Genomic DNA, 14613 nt, shown 5'->3' on the forward strand with positions numbered 1-14613 from the left:
GGCGTTTATTTTTTTTTCCTCCTTTTGCACAGAATAGAAAGGCAGCTCAATTCAAAAGGTTTCAAAAAGCATTTCACATAAGGACTTTCTCAAAGTGTTAGCTGTAGAAACCCTTCACATCATCCTTGCACATCAACATCTTACTGAAAGAGCATTAATCCCTAACCCCTAGTGCATTGCCTTCCTTCCTTTTGTGCTTAGCAAGGTCCTAATGGCAAATTTGTGGAGTAACTAAATGAGTGAATGAATCTCCTATGTAAGGCAGTACTAAGGACATGTTATGGATCATTGGACCATTGGATTCAAGTACTCTGCATCAGCAACTGCTAAGACAGTTTTCTTCATTCCAAAGGCCAAAACAAAACCAAAATATCAACATATCAAATACATATTAACGTCCAGTATTTGTCTATGGAAATAATAATAAAAAAACAATCAAAAAGCTTCACTGCGTTAACTATAGTCATTTCATAATAAAACCTTCTGTGACATTTAAGTACCTTATTCTGCTCCACCTGTTTACTGTGCATTGTGCCAAAAATTTATTCCTCTAGGAATGAAGAGCTGCTGCTTAGCCATAGTATTACTGAGCCAAGAATGCTGCAGCTGCAAGGTGCTTTCATGCAGCTTACGCCCCTGAATATTTTAAAGAATGCCAGTTGTCTAAATTTGTCTCAAATCTCCCAGAAACACCGTTGCATGCAAATTAAGTATCCAGGTATATATTCATGCCGCTGTTGCTACATACCAGGAAGATAACATTGAAAAATGTTGGGTGAGTTACAAGCAACTACCCAAAATCAGTTTTTATGGATAATAACCTTTCTGCATGGAGGACTTAAAGCTACAAGGAAGAGGAAGAAAAAAGTCTCTTGATGCATGCAGTTCACAATAAGGATGACTCAAGGTCAGGGTTCCAAAGCAAAACCTTTGCCTTTTTGTTGTATATATTTCTTCAATACTCCAGAGCGAGGTGAAGTCATCAGCTCCCCTGCACTGATACACAGCCAGAGCTGCAGGAAAGAAAGCAGCGATGGAATCAAAGCGAATCACGCTGGCTTAGCAGCATTACAGACTGGATGTAGCCAAATGTCCTCTGTACAATGTCAGACATAGTCCAGATACCCACAAGCAGAGCTCTGCAATGGATCCTCAAAAGAATCATGTGCAATACAGGCACGGCCACCGCCAAAGCCACCTGGGTACCAAACTACCAGCAGGAACACCCCAGTGTCTGATCCTGTATATCAGCCTGACAGGTGTAATGTGGTCATAAAACTGTTTTGGAAGTAAATAACTTTTACAATAACAGACTCTGAAGTTGCAGTTACCTGCTTCATCTCTCAAAATTAGCATCTGCCAGAAACAAGTTACAGAAGAGGTTTGGATAACTCCCTGAAGGTTCTGTGCCGCCTTCTGCCATCACCCTTAGGAGACAAACTGCGCCTTTCTGCCTGAAGACTGTTCTGTACATTTCAGGCCCTTCCCCATACTCTTTTTTTACTATCATATAAAGTGATTAAACATTTTGTACTTCTCTGGAGTTGTCCTTTAAAATTCCTTATGAAACTAAAGATCTGCATTATTGCTCAGACCCCTTATTCTGAGAGCTGACTGGAAATTACACCCAGTGAAATAATCTCCTGTTGTTCAAACCTAGATACTGGCTCACTACCATGGATGTACCAAATGTAAGATACATTAGTTGCAAACTAAATGACACACTCATTAGTTCAGCTCTGGAGAACGGCTGTAAATGTTCAGCTGCTCCACCATATGATCATGCACGTAAGGGCAGTAAATCCTTTTTAAATGCATTTGCCTACACAATGAGAAGATGCACTCTTAGAAAGCAACTGGACTCCACTGATAAAGCAGGTTCAATTATAGTGAATTTTGGTAATTTATGTGGCCTTCACAGAGTACCACATCGTGGGCCAGAGCAACAAGAGCACCCAAAACACGGGGCAAAAATAAACCTTATTTACCCCTGTGTAACTCACTCAATTCAACAAAGTTACCAGGATAACCTTCAGGCTGTGTATGTTAATCCTTAGGCGCGTGTAAAAAAACTGCATTGCTCTCCAACATCCCTTGTACCTCTACGATGCTTCCATCTTATTCTTTTAAGTGAGTCAGGACATTAACAGACATACCAGCTCCTCACTGCTACTTTCACAGACCCATTTGACACAAGCTATCTGAGATACAATTCAGAGTGGGAAACAAGCTTAGGTGAATCATTTAGATGAGGCTCTGAAGCCAGATGTTTACATGGTATGGATACAGCTCTCTCCTGACATCTTGCAACTCATCTTTCAGGAGCAGGAAAGCTTTATTAACATCCTGTGAAAGCTCCACAATGCAGACATCAATCTAGCAAGTCTTTTGAAATCAGGCGTAGCTCTTCCCACTCCCTGCATCGCCAGCTGCCCCCCATGGCACTCAGACAGCTCAGGAACCTGAGGGATGAGATCTCTGCCCAGTTTAATCAGTCTTCTTTGTTAAGCACAGCAGAGAACATCCTCTCAACAGCACTCCTGCACCCAAAGGGTGCCAAGGATGTGAGGGCCAACTGCTGGTCACCTCTGCTCCTCACCCACTGTGGGTCTCTGCTAGTTTGAATCCACTGCTTATCTCAGAAAGGAACATCAACCAATGGAGAGCAATGCAGTTCTTTTCCCCTTTGAATTACGAGGACGTCATTTGTCTATGGCATTCCGGACAACTCATTGCACTATTTTTGCTGTGGACATGAGGCACACTTTGATAAGGAACGTCAGCAATTGATTATTCTCTCTAGCCTTCAGGTTACCCATTCGGAAATATTTCCAAACCTACACACCTATTGTAGTGACAGAAAACTGTTCCAGAACAGTCTCATCACAAAGCAGCTGTAAAAGTCCACCTGGAAGGACACTCCTACCCCAGCTGCAGACAGGTTTGAATGACCCACCAAAGCAATCAGCATCAGCACTGGTCAAAAGCATCAAATGCAGTTCACAGGTCTCTGGTCTGCAACCAGCCAGACATGAATGTGATGCAGGGATAGTTCTGCAGAGCACACCTGCTTGTACTTGGAAGAACAAGTCAACAATCTGAAAACTAAGGAGAAATTCAAATCCAGCCTTTCTCAAGGTGGAGCTTTGGTGCTGTTGAGACAAGCAGAGATGCAAGACCAGAAGTTGTGGGCAGACTTCTCCAACAGCACCACGCTCCAACAACCCAGGGCCTTGTGGCTGGGCACTGGCAAGTAACAACTAATGAACTGCAGAGAGCTCAACTGCTTCTCATCAATATTGACAACAATCCACCACTACTCCAAGGACAGTCTTAATATGTCACCTTCAGAGCAGGTGCTTCACATCATGACATGCAAGAGCTTTAAATGACCAACATGCATTAAAACCTCAGTTTTACAGTGTTCTGTGTGAATCCTGGCTGACAGCCTCATGCAGCTTCTTAAATAACCATTGTTCAAAAAGAACTTTACTAAAGGAAACATATTAGGGAGAAGGAAAAAGGTCAATCTTAATTTTCAACCCAATTCATGCCTACATTTTATAAGACAACTTAAACTAGCAAAGCTGTCAGCAACAGCAAAGGAGAACAATGATTTTTAAATGCTCTCAGTGCAAGTCTGACTGCTAAAGTTACTGCTGTTATTGACAAAGTAATGCAGCAAATATTGGTGACATTATTATTTTCCACATTCTTACTTAAAAGACCGCTCCCTTGCACTTTTTAAGGGGGTCTGCACAGAACCTGAATATTCAATATTGGATACTTTACAGCAGAGTGGCTGAATTTACACTGTATGAGACAATGCAGAGCACACCTCTGCTCATACAAACCAAAGCAGGTTCCAAGTCACTCACTCCCAACCACCTTCTTACAAGAGCGTACCTGCTTCAGCTGCCGGGACGAACAACCCCTCTCAGTCCTGCCACAGTAAAGCAAACAAACTAATATTGGTCTAGGCTGAGAATTCTGCCACTTTCTGCCATCACAGAAAGGTGGAAAACCTCATTGCTGGGGTTAACTTCAGACACCTTCAGCTACTAAATCTGAGTCTTTCTGGTGGCCACTGGAGATCTGAATCAGCTGCTAATGCTCAAAAGTGCTAAGATGTTCCTTAAAAGTTCCAAGTTACCAAAGGAAACTTCCAGATTGAACCACGAACCAGGAAAAACACACAGTGTGGTTTCAAAAAAGGGGAAAAGCAGCAGGCACCACAATGCCCAGCTCCAGGAGCCCTGCTGAGGCACCTCAGTTGAGTCTCCCAATCTAATCAATCCAGGCTCCTGCAAAGGGCAACACCTACATCATTATACTGCAAGTGGAGGTATGATTATTTCTCTCAAATTCAGAAACACTTTGTTTCATTCACAAGAAGATCTCAAGGCAGGCACTTTAAATTTGCAATACAACTGAAACAGCACTCCAATTTAAACAGATTTGAGATGTGATCAGGCAGCAGAAGAGGAGACAATTGTGATGCTGATTTCCACCCCTTTCCCAGCATGAAGTTAAATATAGTGGTTTCTTATCTATCAGTTAAGAAAGGTGCATGCGATTTTCAGAAAAAAGGGGAACTCGGATCACAGGTTTACAGAGAACAACACTAAGGACTTGAAGCTCTAGACTTTAAAAGTCATATTGACAATAAGATTCAATTATCACCTTGATGCCGTGTCTGTTCCATTTAACTTCTCTCCCCACCGTGACACGATTTATCAGTCCACGTTAACCCCTTTCTAAAATAAACCAGAGGTTTATCTACAATACTGATTTTCTTCTTTTCAGTGTTCCAATTAGATGCCAAAAGAAAATAAATCAAAAGATGGTTTGTTCGTTAAGATTAGGCAATATTTTAATTTCATTAGAAATTAAAGTCTAGGCAGTTAGTGGAGACCAGACACCATAAAGAGGCCACAGCAAGGGCTACAATAAACCAGCCACCAGGGTTACAGCATGGCACAGACTTACCCAGAGCCTCAGCTGTCAGGCAGGTGCGCATGGTGAGAAATTGCAGGACACAAAATTGACACAGAAAGGAAAATAAAAAAAGTCAAACTGGTATTCCGGCATTCCTAGAGTTTAGACATTATCATCAGTGCCAAGACAAGACAGCGAGCAGTTTGGACTAGACTATCTTGACTTCTTCCCGTTGCTGATAAAGACAAACCCATTAGCTTTGCTTCCTGATGAGCTGTTGCAAATTAAACTCCTGCTTATTTACCATACGATTTTATTTTAAAGACTTAAACCAGTTTAGGAACTTTGTTTAGCTTGCAGATTCCTAGGCGAGAACATGTTAACCTGTGCTTCAGAGAAAGTGCACAACACAGACAACTGTCAAACTCTGGTCAAGCTGACGAAGTGGCACGAACCTCATCCCTTCACAGGGAAGAGGGAACTCAAACTTGCAAAACTCTAGGCGGGTGCTGCATCAGTAACCACAGTGCTTTTTGATGTTCTCTACTGCAATTACATTAATAGATTGTTAATTAAATTAAAAGCTAATTGCTGATGCAATGTGGAAGAACATCAAAAAGATTAACCATGATATGTGTATTTTAATTAAAAAACTTTATAAATAAAGTTTTGCAATAAACCTGGCTTGCTGTCAGAATGAGGGGAACTATCAAAACTCAAGGAATGAAAATAAGTCAAAGAACTACCTCTGGCCACTGATTTTGCAACATGTCTTCACTGAATTTTTATAAAGGGAAGCTTACATTATAAGCTGGGGGGGACACAACGACGATACACCAAAAACATCCTGCAGGCACCACGGCCTCATCCACAAAGGATTTTTTCCCGGCAACTGGTAAGTATACTCTGCTCATCAGCTTCCCTCCTCCTGAGCTGCATCATACCGACTCCACAGTGACTCCTGGCTCTCACTTCAGTCATCATGCCACACAATTTAAAGGAGTAAGACTATCTCCTGGCGGAGAAAGAGTCTGGCTGGGTGTCCTCCCTCCCCAGCCTGGCATTCCAGACAATGCAAGCACCAAGTACAGAAAGAGCGCAAAATACTTGAATAAGGTCAGCACTTGCTTTAAGAACTGAGATGTTCTGCAGTGATAATTACGTTGAAGAGGTTTCTGTTTTTCAGTTGAGTCACTGGGTTTGTGCAATCATCCTTGAGAGGAGTGTAACAATATTACAGTTTCAAAGACCAGAGAGTAACACAAAACAGCTGCAAAGGCTCTAAAACACAAACAGGTCATCTTTGCTAATCAGGAGGAGGGGAAGAAAAAGCGCTTTTTGGCAGTATTACAGTAAATTAATAATCATGCTCTACTCTCTCAACTTCATTAAAAGTAAGAATACTTTCCAAAACTGCTGCATACTCAGAAGTAGAGGTTGTGAGTTTGGATACTCAACGTTGATGGGACACAAGAAGAAATGCTGTACTGAATGTTAAGGGCATTCTGCAGAAACTTCTATGAACGGCTTAGAGTTAAAACTCAGTTTTCACATTAACATGTGTTATATTATTGGGAGTGTTACATACAACTCCTTTTCACAAATCTGCTTGGATTTAAACATTTTTCTCAAAGCTCAAGAGCGTCACACAAAGAACCTGAAAATGAAATCTACCAGTCAAGTTATAGGCAGAAGGGAAACCTGTCTAGTTAAATCATTAATACCCAAGCTGAATACAGAAAATGAAGCCAACATGCACTCCAGATTTTACATATACACGCATTCAGTTATATGTTAAGTTAGTCACTTGATGCTTTTTTTTAAAAAAAACAACTAAGAATCATGCATTTTGTTAACCTTCCAAAACGGTTTACATGCAGAGCCACAGCTGCTGTCTCTCCTCTGAATTCAATACAGGATCAACAGCTTCTAGCAGCTACGGATCCACGTATGGAGCCTTGACTCAGCAGAAACCTAAACTTGGCATTTATTTTAAATTTATGCATAATTATTCTGCTGACTCAGGTTGGCTGGGCTGACTTCTGTTGTCCAATGTTTGTCTGAAAACAAAGAGCAATTTAAAGATGTACGCAGTTCCATGCACTACATAGCTTCATCTGTTCAGACAAGAGCTAAGTTTCAATGCTGGGGTGGGCAATACGCCCTGCAGGCCTGTTCCCCTTGGAAGAACAAGGGTGTAAGAACAGGATGCACCTTGAAGATCACCATGACACCCAGAGGGACTGCATGGATCTGGGAGGTGCACCAGGATCCTATTTAGACTACATATATTTAGATTTCATTTGGATTTTTATTTTTTTATTTTTAGGGTCAAAGACAACAAAAAGAATGAAAATTATCCCTGTAAGGTCCTTTGAAATGCAAGACCTTCATTTACACAGACTTGTCTTTTTACCAGACACATTCTATCAAACTTCCAAAAAGGACCCCTAATACCTTTTTGTTTAGTTTGGAAAGCTTAATGTTTTCTCCGTCACTTCAAGCTTTGGAAACACCTTTACAGCAATTAACACACCTACTCTGCAAACGTAATTTCTAATAAATGATCTTAAATGCCCAGCCTGAACTTTCAACTTGGCCGCATGGAACCAGAACAAACAGACCACGCAGAAGCCAGAGAACAGGCAAACCCCGATGTATTCAGCCCCTCAGCGCTAAGGTGGGGTGCCCAACCTGTAGTGCTCCTGCCAGGACAAGCCACGCAGCCCATGGCCCTCACTCCCAAATGTCCTTGGGATGCAGGCAAGGAGCAAGGAGCTACACATGCTGCAGCCTTTGGCTACGAGAGGGAGCCTCTGCAGCCCAGCGCGGCAGGGAGAGAGGGCACCACTGCCATGATGTGAATGAGAAAAGTAGAGGGTTATATTTGAGTTCCTAGATCTGAAGCTGCCCAAAGCAGAAGAAAACCACTTTCCCATCCAGTCACGGCAGAAAAAGCTTGAAGGATGTTTTTAGTAGCATGCACAGTATTTGAGCAAATCCAGAATTCCGCAAACATCTCACTTGCCCACAAATGATCATAAGGTTAATTCAAAAATATTCTTACAAGTGCTAGGAAGGGAATGAATTGGTTGTTTTACAGTTCCCATAGGTGAGTCAGTAACTTTACAGAAAAATCAAAGGGACAGGTCCTGCTTGACGAAGAACAGAACAAAAAAAGTAAGTCTGAGCAACAGGGAAACAGGAGAGTTGGAAGATACAGTAAGACATTCATGCACTCAGCCACATGCCTGCCAGGAGGGTTTGACCCAAAAGTTTCCCTGCCCATAGTTCAAACTTCATTTGTAACCTAAAGCAGGTTCACGTCTGCAGCTTTATCATTTTATAAATAAACCCCTTCTTGATTTTTTTTTTAAAATCCCTCAGTGACAGCGAGAGCAACACGCTTCACCATGTAGCACATTAAACAGATCTGTCAAGGGAGGTACACACACAAAAAATTTAACAACATTTGACACTGCACTCATACCAATGCTTTATTTCTTCAGGATAGGGATCAAAAAGGCAAAGAGGGGAAAAAGCATCTGCTACTTTTTTTTCTTCTATATTTAAGCACTGAAGATAACTTGCAAGAAGACAGGGAGAACTTCCTCCCACCTCCCACCCACTCGTGCTGGGAACCCACAGGGTCAGCAGCTTTGGGCGCTCACTCTTGCAGCCAGATGAGCCCCAACACCTCACTGCATTTCTCCCTCCCCAGGGGCCATGAGAACAACTCTCAGCTCCTCAAAAATACTGCACCTCCTCCTTTCCCCTGTACTGGCTACGTGGGAATCTTCATCGCTTTCACCTTCCCCGTACACATCCCTCTGCGACCAGCTTTAACCCCACCTGAGTCCCATTGGGTTTGTGCTCTGGACCCAAACACCATGTGTGTGACAGCAGTTCCAAGGGGGACAGCACAGAAATAAAGCAAGATCATTAACAACTCCAAAAGCATGTTGTAACAGCAAAATTAAGCAAGGGAATGATATTAAAAAAAAAAAAAAAAGGGGGGGTTCAATCATAGTATGGCTGCTATAAAAGACAACAAAACGAGGCCTGTTCCACTCCTGGCTCAAAGATGTCTAATTGTGAAGTCCTTACAAGACACCAGTGTGCTGACCCTTGTCACTAGACACGGCACACATTTGAGGAGGAAGACAGGAACCCACAATATCCAAGAAGAAAGTCCACTTGCTTTAACCACTGCTGACAGACACCTACGGTGACATCTGCAGTATGAGAACAGTGGGTTGTTTTTTTCCAGAAGGCTTTTAAGTGCTTCTCTCCCCTCTTCCCACCTTACAGAAAATGCTGTCTCCTCCTCCAAGATTGCAGATTGATTTATTCAGTACTCAGAAGAAGGATAAAAGGGAGATGGAGCCAGTTAGCTGTCAATTCACAGAAACAGGTTCAAAAAATGGTTCCTTCTTCCCAGATCATGGCACGTGTTTTTCTCAGCTCTCACCTACCATGCATTGAGGGGCTGTCTTGTATCACACAGGGACAAGAAGCGATGAGATTATGGAAGGTGGGTGAGAAAGGAAAAGAAATGGAGGGAATATCACAGACTCTTTAATGCTGTTGGGTCTGAAGTCAGACGATTTGTCACAGAAAACGAGAAACAAGTTTACACATCATCCAAAATTAAAATCTTATCACAAAAAATCATGTCACCCTAAAGATGACCACTGCAATTTAAAACACTAAACTTTTCCACAGACAGTCACACAGCGCCTACTGAGCAAAACTCCCTCTTGCTGGCTTCCATCTTTCTCTCCCTCTCTCACCTAAAGTCAGCTAAAATTCAAGAGCATTTTTCCAGTCATGTGGCTTTCTATCAGCATAATTATTGATTCACCTATTAGGAAGGACAGTTAGAGACAGCTCACCTGTTCTGGATAACACACAATTTAAAAAGTTAAGAAACTCCCTGCTCCAGCATTTTTTTGCTTGTCCCTGGGCTCACAGTTTTTAAGGAGAAGGAAAGGACAAGCTGCAACGTGCAGGCTGAGAGCTGTTCAAAGCACACTTCCCACCTGGCTGGGATGAGCCCAGTGCAGGAAAGGGAACCAGAAAGTCTGCTTCTGTACAATCTCTGTATCATTTTTCCAAAGCCTGGTGGGGTTTGCACTTGGCCAAGTAAAACCCTTAGTGATGGTGACGCTGCAGCTATCAATGATGCATGCTTCCATTAACGTGATGATGAAACTCCTGTGACACGATGGTGGTGGGAGAGCAACAGGAGCAGGAGATTCAGCTGCTAAAAAGGACAGATTGCCTTTGTGCAGAACTCCCTTTTTTTCTTACTCATCTTTAGTTTTCTATGGTTGTCAAGCGCCCTCCCCCTGACAACAAACCATGCCACCTTCTCACACTCTGAGGAATAATGTAAAGGTTTATGAGATTACAGGCTGTTAAAAAAAAAAAAAAAAAGGTGGTAGAAAGGGAGAACAGTGAGAAACGTTAATAGTTACAGAACATTTACATGATGACTTTTTTTATATTATTCCAAAAGATTCTAGAAAATTTTGCAGGTATCTGCAGAAGTCATGTTACAGTGTCAACATTCCTAACAGGAGTAAGTTAGCAGCAAGCAGTTTATTTTAAAACATGATTAACTTTGTACCAACAGTTTTAAGGTTTTTGTATAAGAACATTAGACACTAGCTTCAGAATATGATGTAAGTGACACATAATAATTGTACCCAGGTGTTCAAGTATGTACCAGGAATACATTACAGGGGACTGAATTATTACGATAGAAAGTCCTATCGCTGTTCAATCTTTGTCAGTGAGCAAAGCACAAAAGGTTTTTAACAGTACAAGTATGAAGCAAGTTACCTTTCTTTGCTTTCTTCTGTAGCTTCAGTGTGTCAGACGATTTCTTTTTTATCTCTTGGCGGGCTTTTTTATATTCTAAAAAAACACAGTCTCTATTATCAACATACTCGATGTCAAAATGAATGTTTTTCACAGAAAAGGCTATGTTTAAAGACATTAGACTACAAATTTTAAGAGGACAGCTACTATTAATCAAAGCAAGTTAGAACTCACATTTTGTAGTGCCTATATGTTTGGCTTAATATAACATTCCAGGGTGTGAGCACATTCACATACCAAAATCTTTCCCAAATAAACAAAGCCTTTACAGAAATAACAACTGAGAACACAGTACAAAATTAGAGTGCTTTTCATTTCAGAGACTCATCCACTCTCAGGAATGGAAAACAGAGATGACAGGTTTCTCGAAACATCTGTGTTCAAAAACAAGTATCCAGAAACGGCAAGGCACAGAATATCCTGTGATCCCTCTCCAGCATGAGAGTCGGGCAGAGGAAGAGGGTGTTAAAAGTTTGCCCAAGGAAGGGTCACATTGCCAGCTCTTTCTGATGAAGTGCAGCACACTGCAGTTGTCCTCATTTTCAGATGAGCTGCAAATCCCGGGAGAATTAAAACCCCAGAACAAATATTCTACCTCTAGTCCAGGCACACTAAAGGTACCAGATATCAAAACTGATACGTAAAAAAAAAAAAAAAAAAAAAAAAAGATAAAAGGCATGTATGCATGTATATACATATACACATACACTTTAACAAAGGAAGTCAATGTTATTACTCTTCTATAGATGGGAAAACAGAAGCAGGCTAGTGGCAGGCACAGAAACTGTACCAGGGCCACCTGCATCCCCAACACCCAGGTCTACCCACTAAACCCTAAATCTCACTGCCACTTGGGCTGGGGTCACCCCTACCTGCAAGAACCCAGGTGATTCCTCTCTCCAGCTCACCACCTACTTAACACTCTCCACGGTACAAGGTGGAAATTTTTTTCAAGAGCTGCTGATTTAGCTGCTTCTACTTGAGCACAGTAATAGTGGGGCAAGAAGCAAATCCTCTTTTGGAGGCCAAGCATACTCATTCCCATCAGTTCTCCCCCTCCCCAAAATAAATTATGGTGATAATGCTTCATTCAGACATAGCAAGCGTCTTCAATTTTCAAGGGTCTGTGGTTAACTGCAACCTGCTTTCAGCACCCATGCTAGAGGGCCATCATCCCCAGTCCAAGTTTTGCAAAGCCAAACACATCTGCCAACATGCTCTTGCTGTGCAAGAAGACTTTGCTGCCTCCTGCTCATTCCCCCAGGAAAGCCACTGGAGCTGTCATCAGCACTGCAGCTCTGAGCATCCCATGTCCAACGACACAGCTTTCCTGTTCCCCAGGTGCACATTTCTGTATCACATCAGATATAAAATAACGATGGTAAATGTTTTACAGGGCTGTGCGTTCTCTGGAGGATGCTATGTCTGAGACATAACATGATCTTACAGTTAGCTTTTAACTACACCCCAGGGCTTTTCAGGGGTAGATGCAGCATCCCCTATCACTATCACTCAGCACTATTGGAGATGATACAGTGAGAGTAGGCTAACAGAGTTAAAATTAGTCACTTCTTACTAGCCTAGAAAAACAACCCATCCCTTGGGGTTCTGCAAACTAAACCTTCACAATGTAGACGGAAGGGTTAAAAATCTGTTAGGCACTTTGGGAGTGGAGTGGTTTAGAAGAGAAAAGTTGCTTTACATTTTTAAGCATGTTATTCAGTTCCCCAGTACAAACATGAAAAGAGGAAGAAAAGCTGATATTACAATCTTACTCCTATTAAAGAATTCTTCCTCTGTAACTACCTTTTGCATGGTCTTTATCCAGTTGATTGGCCACTTTCTTCCACTCTTCCATCTGTTCTTGAAGTGGGTTTATCAGACAGTCAATTAAAGCACTAATTTTGTTGAAAAAACACAAAGAGCAATCAAATCCTGCAGATGCCCCTATTCTTATATAGAGAGCCAAGGTCAATATTGGAGTATTTTTACTTTTTGCTGTGACAGCTACCAGTGTCACAATGTAAATATCAGAACATAAAAATGTTTATGCTGGAGAAAGCAAAAGAAAGGACTGGATCACAAAAAAAAAAAAATCCACATCACAAGATAACCAGAATTATTGCACAGAAGTTCAGGACAGTGAGGAACAGAGTGTAAACTAGAGGAGTGACCTGAAACAGGGCCAATGTAAACAGTTAGATGCTACTCATCTGCCACACAAAGAGCAATTTAAATGGATACTCTGGATACTGGAAAGGTTCATGCAGCCATGAAGATTATGAACTTAAATAACACATGTATACGCACAGGAAGACAGAGCAGTTTTACAAGCGAACAACATCCTGTCCACTGATGTGCCTCACCTCTCACCAGTGGAGTCCATGATACAGCAGTAGTAATGCTCCACCAATTAATGAGGTTGGGATCAAATCATTTAAATAGTTAACTCTGGGCTAACTAAAGACTAAAGTTGTCTCCTCACAGCCAATTTCACAAATATCTTTATTTCAAAAGGGGAAAAAAAAAACATACCAGGTCATTCAGGCAAATGGTGAAGCATCATTTTGGTTCACCTCAGGTCAAGTATAACTTTTAAGTCTGGTTAAAAAAAGCACACGTGCAAACTACTACTTACTACAGAAGTAGGTTGTTTACGTATAGCCCAGCTTACACAAGTTAATCCTCTCCCATTACCTCTACAGTCTAACTTTAACTGTAAAAAGGGGATGAGAGGATTTGCCTTTTCCATACTTGTTTACTGAAAGTTCTTCTCTTGGCTGCAAGCTATTTGGGCTCTCCAGTAAGTTGAGGAAGCAGCACAACACTTGCTGCTGCTTTAGAACTTAGGGACAAAGCTTGATGTCCTGAAGCAAAGACAGGTCGGTCACATCAGCAGCCACCAGCTCAGCACTGAGCAACTGGAACTAATAGTGGAAATTTGCAGCATTCACAGTGCTTTCAGGTGACAAGCCCAGTCCTGAGAACATGCAGTGAAGTCCTGCATGTTCACAACACCTAGTGTGCTGTTGGGGAGAAACCTGCTGTTCTCAATGATATGGTCAGAGATCAGCTGAAAAGCCAATGCTGGTGAAACAGCTTTAGGTTCTCCCCAGTAGCTAATGGAAGATGAACCTCGAGCTCCGGGCCAGGTACAAAGCCACTCACCTTGAGAACTGCCGGAGTTTGGACTCTATACTTCTGTGCCTCATACACATCCTGGTGAGAGCAGACCCAATCTCTCTGGTACCACCTGAAAAACAAAACACGAGGCAGGTGAGAACCCTGATGAGATTCCTGCCTGTAGCGCAGAGGCATGTCAACCAGAGGGCAGGTGCCAAGTCTTCCAGAGCAGCTGCGAAACAAATTCATAGTAACTAGAGACCAGGCTATTAACCTGGCAGACCTCAGGGGTATCTACCACCTTGGAAAGAGATTAATTCTTGTTCATCCAGAGACCACAACTGCACAATTAAACAGGATTAACACACAGTTCTTCCCAGCAGCTTTATGCGCCATGAGGCCCAACTCCGTGGCAGACGATTTAAAAGGGCTTGAGATGTCAAAAGACAAGAAGCAAAGCTGGCAAGCGAGTGGGCATCTACGGACAGTTTATTTCCCCATTTTGGAAATAAACCTAAGGGGTTCAATCCAATTTTCCCACCTCTAGATGCTTTAGACCCAATGCCTCAAAAGGATTTTGCTCCTCCAGAATAGGTAACTAATTCTACATATTGCTTCCTATAGCGCAGACACATACCGTCAGTGTCCCGCAGGTACCGCCACCTC

At 42.1% G+C, this 14613-nt stretch overlaps 1 protein-coding gene across 21 annotated transcripts in view; it reads right to left on the reverse strand.

Annotated features, from left to right (window-relative positions):
- Positions 1 to 14613, reverse strand: part of MTSS1 (MTSS I-BAR domain containing 1) — a 127037-nt gene that overhangs the window by 21237 nt on the left and 91187 nt on the right. For 13 of the 21 annotated variants that reach the window (XM_040587551.1, XM_040587558.1, XM_040587552.1 and 10 more), the window contains 4 exons: positions 13993 to 14077; positions 12631 to 12722; positions 10786 to 10860; positions 4990 to 5001 (listed from right to left, as the gene is read on the reverse strand). In XM_040587551.1, coding sequence (XP_040443485.1) covers positions 4990 to 5001; positions 10786 to 10860; positions 12631 to 12722; positions 13993 to 14077 — 264 coding nt within the window. The remainder of the gene's footprint in view (positions 1 to 4989; positions 5002 to 10785; positions 10861 to 12630; positions 12723 to 13992; positions 14078 to 14613) is intronic. The other 8 variants (XM_040587553.1, XM_040587557.1, XM_040587556.1 and 5 more) reach the window with 1 other exon arrangement.

The sequence above is a fragment of the Falco naumanni genome, chromosome 3, assembly GCF_017639655.2.
Source record: "Falco naumanni isolate bFalNau1 chromosome 3, bFalNau1.pat, whole genome shotgun sequence".
NCBI lineage: Eukaryota > Metazoa > Chordata > Aves > Falconiformes > Falconidae > Falco > Falco naumanni.